General features: G+C 40.7%; 2 protein-coding genes across 2 annotated transcripts; both read left to right on the top strand.

The window, feature by feature from the left end:
• Nucleotides 1–2,709, top strand: LOC147317281 (arrestin domain-containing protein 3-like). The gene is made up of 6 exons (XM_086312889.1): nucleotides 1–307; nucleotides 398–458; nucleotides 546–687; nucleotides 806–896; nucleotides 1,255–1,514; nucleotides 2,011–2,709. Exons 1-6 carry the CDS (start codon nucleotides 49–51, stop codon nucleotides 2,266–2,268), a joined length of 1,071 nt encoding a protein of 356 aa, XP_086169015.1. The 5' UTR covers nucleotides 1–48; the 3' UTR covers nucleotides 2,269–2,709.
• A 641-nt stretch (nucleotides 2,710–3,350) lies between these two features.
• Nucleotides 3,351–5,471, top strand: LOC147317280 (arrestin domain-containing protein 3-like). The gene is made up of 6 exons (XM_086312887.1): nucleotides 3,351–3,842; nucleotides 3,944–4,004; nucleotides 4,109–4,280; nucleotides 4,395–4,482; nucleotides 4,571–4,827; nucleotides 5,289–5,471. Exons 1-6 carry the CDS (start codon nucleotides 3,587–3,589, stop codon nucleotides 5,418–5,420), a joined length of 966 nt encoding a protein of 321 aa, XP_086169013.1. The 5' UTR covers nucleotides 3,351–3,586; the 3' UTR covers nucleotides 5,421–5,471.
• The last annotated feature ends 4,875 nt before the right edge of the window (nucleotides 5,472–10,346 follow it).

Raw genomic sequence — 10,346 nt, 5'->3', positions numbered from 1 at the left:
TTGGTTTTTGCAACAGAATTTTTTTATCCCACTTTTTGCCATCTGAAAATGACCATTACAAGATTCTCAATCGAATACGATGCCATCAACAGCAAAAACACCTTCACGAATGGAGATATCATTAATGGAAGAATTATTGTGGAGGTGTCTGGTGAAACCAAAATCCAATCGCTGATTTTTAGAGGACAAGGGAGAGCGAAGGTATGCTGGAGTGAGCATTACGGAAAAAATCAAACCCACGTTTACTGGGCTACTGAGAAATATTATGACATCAAACAAGATATCTTGAGAGAATCAAGACACGATGGTGATGTATTGAATTAACACAGTTGCTGACACGTGATACACTGTTCCTTGTTTAACAGACTGTTCAAAACAACACCTACTTCTTTTCCAGGCACTGAAGTCATTGGAAAAGGAAGACACGTGTATCCTTTTTCGTTCAGGATTCCTGATGGGTACCTCTTCTTGTCTTAATCAGAGGTTTAGATTTCCATTATGCTTCTTAGTGGGTCATTTGAATGTTTTTGTATTGTATTTTACAGAATACTGCCATCAACCTATAAAAGAGCCCGTGGAAAAATTGTTCATAAGGTGAAAGCAGAGCTGACACAATCAATTACAAGAAAAACCAAGGCTCACTTCACTTTTGTGTCCAAGGCAGACATGGGCATTCCTGGACTTCTGGTAAGAAATCATTAATCCTAAAAAAAAAAGCAATCATTTAATTTCATAACTGATAGTGTTCAGGCAGACGAGATCATTACCTTAAAGCACATTTATAATGTGGGGGTCTGCTTTTTAGGAACCTCAGTATACTCATAAGGATAAATCTGTTTTGGGCTCTGGAAAGGTTTCAGTAGATGTTCATACCACTCAGATGGGATACATGCAAGGTAATTATCTTTACTTGGCTTACTGCCTTTCAGTATTCAGTTTCTGCCCTCTCCCTTATTTTTATTTTTTGGAAAGTGACTATAAGTTTGGTTGAGTCAAGCGCTTTCACTCTTCAGATAAAGCAGTATTTTTAAATGATACTTCCCATCATTTAAAAATACTGCTTTATTTCATCCCAGCTCTCAGCTACTTAAAGTGCTTGTAAACAGGAAACCAGTGTGCATGATTCAGTGAGGGGTGTTTCTGTGGCACTGATCCTTTGATTAGTGAAAGGAAGTTAGATATTATGTAGATGTAAGGAAATGTCTTTCTGTGCTTGGCAGTGATTTATACAGGATAACTTTCTGTACTTTACAGGCGAAGCTCTCGTGGTCACAGTTGAAATCAACAACAACTCGAGTCGCACAGTGAAGCCCAAATTCAAACTGTATCAGAAACACAGTTTCTTTGCCCAGGGCCACAGGACAGTTTACACACACGACATCCTTAAGGATAAGGCTGAGGCTGTTGAAGCATCTTCTGGCAGAAAAACCGTGACCAAGGTGATCACCATCCCTGGAGACCTACCCCCCTCCATCTTGAACAGCCACATCATCAACCTGGAGTACATGCTGAAGGTAAACAACTTGTAGAGCTGTCCTTTTGTTTGTGTACTTGAGTACTGCTTAAGTAATATAACTAATGGTAGGAAGCTTGGATGGCTTGTCTTTGTTTTATTTTGGTTGTTTTATTTGGGCTGCTAGTTGGTTAGTGGCACCTCTTTTCTGTCACAGGTAACTGTAACAAATCATTTTTTTGGAAAACTGCTTTTCTTCTTTTTAACGTTCACAAAAGGAAATACAACAAAGGATCTAAGTACTCAAAGGAACTAAAGTACTTCCATATAAAGGAAGAAAAGCACTCATTAAGAGGCAAGTGCAAACACTAATAGGGAAAAAGACAAAGAGTGAGAAACTTGGATTAAAGCACGGGAGCCCTCTAGTGACAAAACAGGGCAACAACAAAGGCCTGCTGATATAAATACTTCCTAATCATGCGAATCAACATCTACATTCATTGAAACAAACAAACAAAGCTAAACAATACTGTTTGTGTGTTATTTTGTTTTCACAGGTCCAAATGAAAATCAAATGTTCCATTGATCCAAAGCTCAAACTTCCTATAGTTATCATGCCTGCGGTTGTGAAACAACCACATCCTTCTGCTGGCATTGGATTTGACACTTTTAGGAACCCAGAAAATCCAGCCTGGGGAACTACACCCCAGCAAACACCACCCCAGTGTGGAGATCTTCCACCTCCCTACGGAGCACATGCGACGTACCCCACTACCACTCTCGATGATGATGGCATTGAGATGTTAACTTTTTGAACTGTGTGGATCAAAGTGTACCTTCTAACAGACCCATAATGATATATTGTATTTCCAGTGAGGAGCTTGTTTCAACAGCAGGAAAGACCCCATTATTTGAGAGAGTCCTTGGGACCCTCATGGTTCAAAAAGTATTTTGACCAGAGTTACAGTCTTGGAAAATTATGTATGATTAGAAGTGAAACCATTTACCTGTCTGTGGAGAATTCTTCCACATTTCAACTGATCTAATGTAATCTACTGTCTCTGTGTTTAGTCTGTGTAGATTATCTCCCCACTAAAATGCAGTTAGTATTAAAATAAAACCCACAAAACACTTAAAGATTTAAAACTCTTTTACCTGGTCATTTGATGCCAGTTTGGCTCTTTCTCACACACACACACACACACACACACACACACACACACACACACACACACACACACACACACACACACACACACACACACACACCAAGCTCACAGGACATTATGTTGACTTATACTAATTTCATCCAAGTCTTCCTGTGATTTAAAGAATATGAGCATTCAATATTAATTCAGATGTTGAGGTAGTTTTCAAGTTCTTCTGTGTGAATTTCAGTTCTGCACTTTGGCTGTCAGGTGAATGATTCAGTGTATTTCAGCACTTTTTAACTAAACTGAGTCACACAAAGTTGTGCTAAAACCTTTAATTATTAATTTTTTAAGTTTTATTGCTTAAACACTGTATATCAAATGCAGTATGACACACTGAACAAGTTGGATTGGTCTCTGTTTTCAGACTTTCACTCTCTAACACTTAATTCAAAACAAAGTTTCCATCTTATGTACCTTTTATGGTTAGAATAAGGTTAAATTAATTTTATTGTGACTCAGTATTCAAACACATTAAAAATCTTTCACCTTTAACGTCATATTAGAACATTAAAAAAAACAGTCATTTGATAAAAATCAACACAAAAGTGACATCATGTTGCCCTCAGAAATCTGTTGTTTGAATTTTCTACACCAATTTTTCATCACTTAGCTTGATCATTAAGTAATACAATACGATACCATCACCAGTGACACAGGTAGAGGCTAGAGTTACCTTTGTGAAAGCAACACCTGCAGGCTTGATCACATGATACTGTGTGACGCAGATACAGCTTCTGAAGAAGGTCCACTGCTCCACTGAATACGCCTGCCTTACTGGCATCCTTATTCGTCAAGGAAAGACTCCATCCCAGCGGATCAAGTCAAACCTGCTTGCAGTAAATTGTTGGGATTTAATTTCAACCAAATGAGGATTCTCTCACTTTCACTCCATAAGAAGACGGTTTGATATATCCTTCTAATGACCGTCAAGCATCTCTTTGTGGAATTCAACAAGGTGAACGAACAAGGCACCTTCTCCCCTGGGGACATCCTCTCTGGAAATGTGATAGTGGTGATCAGCAAGGAAATCAAAGTGCAGTGTTTTTTGGTCAAAGCCAAAGGGAAGGCTAAGGTAACTTGGCATGAAAAAGAAGGAGAGGATATTGTGGCCCACAGCAACAAGAAGAAATACTTTTATTTTGAACACATTATTCTTCAAGATAAAAAGGGAGATGGTTAGTATTGTCCCAGTAAAGTTTCTGAGCTGAGAGATATATAATTGCTGTTATAAATACTGACGAACATACAGGTAACATAAAGTGTTTCTTTTTATAAGGTTCGGTAACCATCAGCCCTGGGAGGAATGTGTATTCATTCAACTTTGTAATTCCAGATGTGTATGTGTTCCCCTCTAACATGATCTCTAATAATAAATCTATATTATGTAAACACTTTCTTTCCATATGTTTGAATGAAATCATTTCCCTCTGGGTTCTTTCAGAGACATGCCTTCATCTTATGAAGGGAAATGGGGCAGGATCACATACAGTTTGCGGGCACAGCTTACTCAGTCGATTTGGCTTGTACACAAAACCAAGACGGAGTTTCCTTTTTGGACCAAGTCTGAGTTCCCCTTTGCCTCCAAATCAGAAATGATTATCATTGGACTTCAGGTAAAAGACAAAAAAAAACCAAACTTTTTTCTTTTTGGACTGAGCTCAACTTCAGCTCTCCTAAATGTGTCATGACTTATTTCATTGCCTTTTTTATTATTATTATTATACTAGGAGCAACAACACGCAACTAGGATTTCATTTTATGGCTCTGGAAAGGTGACTATGAATGTTACCTCAGAAAAAATGGGATTAAAGCAAGGTAAACCGATGTCTCACAGAATATATTTTCCTAAATTTTGTTAACTGAGACATAAATAATGTGGGTTTTTTTTTCTAAACATACACAGGTGAGGCAGTGGGAGTCTCTGTGGAAGTGCTCAATGATTCAGCACATGCAGTAATACCCAAATTCTACCTGTGTGAGAAGCAGACCTTTGTTGCTGAGTCAAAGAGGAAAGTGCACACAAATGACATCCTGTTTGGGACAGGAGAGCCTGTTCCGGCTGAAACCAGTCAGACCACCACCAAAGTTCTTTGTATCCCTCCGCAGCTCCCTCCTACCTTCTTCAACTGCTGCATGATGAAGCTGGAGTACAGACTCAAGGTACAGACTGTGTTTAAAGACAGTATAATGATATGGCCTTACACCAGGTTACATTACAGAATAATACCGTATTTTAAGATGAAACAGTGTAACACTGAGACAATAAGTCAAATGAGATCTGAGGTTTTTTGGGATACATTTGCACAGCGGTAACAGCACTGCACAGTGGCTGCATACTGGGGACAGGAAGTGTGAGAGGGAGGAAAGGGGAGATTTCCTCATGGCTTGTCCACACACTGATGAGACCACATAAAGCGTCACATTGCAGTCCAACCTGTTCCATGCCATCCGCTCAAACAGATTTAAGCCAGTGCTTTCAGTAAACACTGGTCCTGTGGTGGAGACACAGAGTGCATTATACAATCTAGTCTACAGAAGAAGTAGATTTTGATTAAAGGCAAAATCAGACACAACTTAAAAAGAATGTAAGTAATCAAAGTATCTTTATTTTATTTGTACAGGTTACCCTTGATGTCCCTCTGTCAAGAGAGCCTGTAATCAAACTCCCTCTGGTCATCCTGCTGGGTTCACCAAAACCACATGAGAAAAAGACGAAAAAGAGGTCCATCTGGTTTAGAAAGCTTCCTAGTTAGAAGGATGTGTTAGATCACCAGGAAGTGGCTTGCATGTTCTTTGAAATGAATATCAGGACTGAAAATAAAAACACGAGTTTAAATAAGTGGATGTTTGAACTACCTCAAGTGGGCAACTTCCCAAGTGTCCACTAGGTGGAGATGTGGGCCACATTAGAGAGTAGAAAAAGATTTTTATTTATTTATAGTAAGATAAATTTAGAGGGAAATGTGTCTTTCACTACACACAGCTCCACATTGTTTGATTTTTAATTTCCCGAATCAGGCAGTTAGGTCCATAAGTTTATGAACAAAGCCGGATGTTTATTAAATATACCTCTGTACACCATCACGGGGGATTTTAAATCGAACAATCAAGATCTGACTGAAGTGCAGACTGTAATTCAGGGGTTTTCACAAAGCCCTCGTTTTTTTAGTAACTGGACAGACTGAGATAATATTTAATAATATTAAATAATTAAAAGGATTATTTTTAATACTTGTTTTAAATCCTGTGCAGTCAGTGACAACCTTGACATCCACTGTTAGGCCTTTACTGCAGACGCTGGCAGCTGCTGCTTGTCTGTGAATCTCTCTGCTTTCAGTTTTGTCTTCAATAAATGAAAAGCTGCTTTATTGGGTTGGGATCAGGTGACTGACTTGACCTTTGAAGGATATCCCATTTCTTTGCCTCGATAAGCTCCTGGGTTGCTTTTGCATATGCTCTGGGTAACGAGAGTATAGCCCTGCTACTTTCATCAGCAGTCATATCATCAGTAAACGCTAGCTGGCATTGGCAGCTATACATTCCCACGCCTCCACCGTGTTTGAAGCATGATGTGGTATGCTTTAAGTCACGAGCTGAGCTCCTTTCCTCTTCCCATCATTCTGGTAGAAGATCATTTCTATTTAATCTGTTTTAGGTTCTTTTAGATGTTTTTTGTCTAATCTAGCCTTTCTGTTATTGAGTATAACTAGTGGTGAGTTTTATGCTGTAAACCCTCTGAATTTACATTCATTAAGGTGTCTCTTGATTGTAGACTCTGGCAATGGTACGCCTAGATACTTTAGAGTGCTCTGCATTTTGATAGATGTTGTGAAGGGTTTCTTTGTGTTTTTTTTACAGCAGCCCTGAAAGGTCAAATGCACTCGAACTTAAGAAAACACCAGTACAATGATGCTGTAGCACACAAAACACAAGGAAAGGGCCAATGAAAAAAATCTGTGATCATCCACTTAGGTGTTTTCTGTGGATTTGTCCCCTCCTAAAGTTTTTGTTGTCACTCTGATGGGTTTATTTTCAGCCTAATAATGGCCACCTTTACTTTCATTGACATTTCTTAGACCTCATATTGAAAATTATCAAATTTACTATGGCAGTTTAATTTAACTTAAAGCACTAACTGGCCATAAATCCAAATGTCAGGCAATTGTTCAATAACCTTTGAGCCTCTGAAAATGGAAAACGATGCAAACCCCCCAAAACAAAACAAAAAAGCCTGTAATTCCTGGACAGTTAATGCAATACTTCTGTTAAATTCTGCACCTCAGTCAGATCTTGATTTTAAAAAGAGTCACAATTCAAAAAAATTTGGTAACTGCTGCTTTAAATACTAATCATCTGTTGTATTATCAACATACAGTCTTTGTTAAATAGGCAACAGACCTCTACACCCATCCAATCAAAAAGAACAAACTTCACATATCTCTGTGCATAATTGTGAAGTACAAAGTACCATTAAATGGACACACATTGTAGGTTAAGTACCTAACCACAGTTCTTGTACAGTAGAGTAAGATTCTTCCTGACGTAGTTGTATGAAATAATCAGAATTTTGATCTGGTCTAAACTAGTTCTTTAAAACAAACTTATATATGAGAAACTGCATAATTACATAATTCCTTATCTCAAAATCTCCCTCCGTCTTGTGTAGAACATTTACACAGCGCAGCGGCGGCGAGACACAGTGACTCAGAAGGAGCTGAGAATCAGATGGTAGGGCTTTCTCAAGCTCGTCGTTGTCCGTGGACTCGTTTTGCAACAGAGGAAAGTATTTAACAAAGGCACATTCATGATTCTAACAGAACATGTGTTACCCAACCAGCGGTTCTTAAGTGAAACCAGGCCCATGTTCCTGACAGAGACTCAGACATCTTTCCTTGCCTAGGAAGGAACAACATGTTGAAAGCTGAGCATTTTATGGTTGAGATTCATCCTAGAAACATTTGACTATTGCGGGACCACATACAGCACACCCACCTACCCACAGGGAGAGAAAGAGAGGTAGTGGGAGAGAGAGAGCAGTGTCTGGTTCTGACTCAGCACAAACAGGGCTTCACGATTTCACAGTCAGCCCACAAAACAGAGGGAAAAAAATGACAGAAAAGATCTCAGCATTAATAATACAAAAACATGAGCGTGACCTGCACTGATTCTAATGTTCTGGCCTGCCTGCCCACCGCACTGCTATTTATGTAATTGGAAAATTAAAAATCATATTTCAACCCACATCTGTTGCAGCTGACTTGTCAGCGTGTGTGACTTGAGTGTGTTAGGAAGACTATTAACATTTGAGTGGAAACATAAAATGATATATGTCACAAATGGCTTTTAGTATATCAATTATTGTAAGTAACTGTGATACTTTGACAGTACAATGACTATGTGGGCACAGGAAGACTGGCAGCGGTTGACGTATGTCAATGCAAGCTGGAAAGAAGGAGGAAATTACAGGATCTAAATGGTTTACGGTTGAATACAATAGAAATCTGGAGTGTGGTCAAGCACAGACAAATCAAGCTAATTCTGCCTCCCCCGCCTGCATGGAGATATCTGCAAAAAGCAGCGACAGTGTAGGCCATGTTCTTCAGTATACCAGCATACAAGCTGTCAGTATGGTTGGGAATGAGTGTGTGACAGATTCCTCTAATTCCGGGAACACCTGCATGAAGGCGTCTCTACAGGGCAGCAGTTTGGTTCAGTTTTTTGGCTGCACTCATGGTCTTGGCTGCTCTGTAGCAGAGCCTGCCTGGTAACCAGTCTGGCTCCATGTACAGTGCAGGCTTGTCAGCCAGCCAGCTCGCTCCACACACACACACACACACACACACACACACACACACACACACACACACACACACACACACACACACGCCGCAGCCTTTCCTGGGTTTTGGAGACAGGGTAGAGGGAGGTGTGGCCTGTGGCACCTCCCACCTCCGTAGCCAGAGTGAGTACCATGACAACCATGTGAGCCTGCCGGCGACTCCCTGTCTTCATCGGCCACGGTTGCCATGGCAACTCCCCATGGGGCTCCCGCAGATCAGCGGGATGGGCGTCCAGTTGACTAACCCTCTCCCAGCTGGGGAACGGCTGAGGGAGTGCGAGAGAGAGAGAGAGAGAGAGAGAGGAGTGAAGAGGAAGGGAGGGTGCATGAATGTGTAGGATGGCACAGCAGCGCCTGGGGAGAGGGAGAGGGAGAGAGAGAGAGAGAGAGAAAGGAAGGAGAGAGACTTCAGAAGGAGAGACACGGGAGACGGGGAGTCTGACCTGCTCAAGCGGCCTATTTCTGCCTACGTACAGGCTTTTAGCTTGCCAGCAGACAGCAAAGTGTGCAGAAAATCTTACGTAAATACATATTAAATCTGAATATTTCTCAATCTAACCGGTCCCGCTTCTTCGGGAGCAGATTTGATTCTGCGCACACTCATTTCACTAATTGTGCACAAGCTGCTTTACACGATTCAAACTCTAATCGATCCATCAGCAAAGCTTCTGTAGAAATGTGCGTCTCTGCTGCCTTTCTTCCATTTTCCATTCGTGTCAGTGACAAGTACCACTCTTTGGGTTTGGACTGAGTGTAATAGGGCCACAGATGGCTCTGTGTCTCTACTGTGGTTGGAGAAAGAAATGGCATCACTGGGTCCATTGGCTGGAGACTACTGAGGGGCTTTTTCTACTCTCTAATTGCTCCAAGCTGCGTCCCCTTGAACGGCCAGAGACACACACAGATTTTCATGAGTGAAGGAAGAGGGGGCAACCAAAGCTGAACCTGTTTTTAAAGGAGCGCATGTTCATTAAAGCTCACATTTCATTGTTTCTCCTTAGAATATGAATAATGCTTTCAGGGCCACGGGAACAAAGAACTGCGTTTGTTAAGTGCATTAAAATGAAGTTTTTATTTTGGAAAAGGAGAAAGATAAACTTCCCACTGTAAACATTTTCTGATCTTTCTTTCTGTAAGTGCAGAAAAGTTTGATTTCTTCTTCTTCTTCTTTTTTTTTTAATATAAAATCCTTAACATATTTTAAATGTATAAAAAAGTGACACAAGGCAATTCTGTCAGTGTTACAGAAGGCAAGTTGCCAAAACATTCTATACTAATTCAAATAATCTACAGTTTCTCTTATTATTTTTCTCTATTATACGTGCAATAATACTCCTAAAACTAAAACTAGCTCTACATAAAGTGTGACTATATTGTGCACTTGTAGTGGTAACCTTTGGAATTACAAATAGTTTTTACTGTTCTAAAAAAATCCCTTGACACAAGTTGTTTGATTACACAAAGGATATAAAAACAAAACAAAAACAGTTCATTTCTATTTATGAAACTCAGAGAAGCACCCTCCCCTGCATAGGTGGACATTGCATATCTTGCAGCCGAACACGCTTTCATGTCGCAGTCCCTTGTTGGTGCAGTTCCTGCAGCGGCGCGAGCGCTCCGACATGCGCTCTAGGCGATGTCCATACTCTATGGGTGAATCTGCGTGTCTCTTGCGTGCTGCCCGCTCCATGCCCCTCGCCCCTTGGTAGTCTCCAATCAGCTGCTGTGCCAGGCGAACACGGAAGTGACGTTGGGTGAACTGCTTGCCGTTGAAGCCCGCTGGTGGCGCGCCCCCCCGGCTCTCCCTCAGGATGATGTATGCATTGACGATGCACAGGTT

This window comes from Aulonocara sp. 'chitande type north' Nkhata Bay, linkage group LG12 (genome assembly GCF_057382095.1).
Source record: "Aulonocara sp. 'chitande type north' Nkhata Bay isolate Kocher_YH1m ecotype deep benthic linkage group LG12, A_spYH_male_GT1.1, whole genome shotgun sequence".
NCBI classification, from domain to species: Eukaryota; Metazoa; Chordata; class Actinopteri; order Cichliformes; family Cichlidae; genus Aulonocara; species Aulonocara sp. 'chitande type north' Nkhata Bay.
The sequence above is the reverse complement of the archived record's forward strand: the minus strand, read 5'-3'. Positions and strand labels throughout refer to the sequence as shown.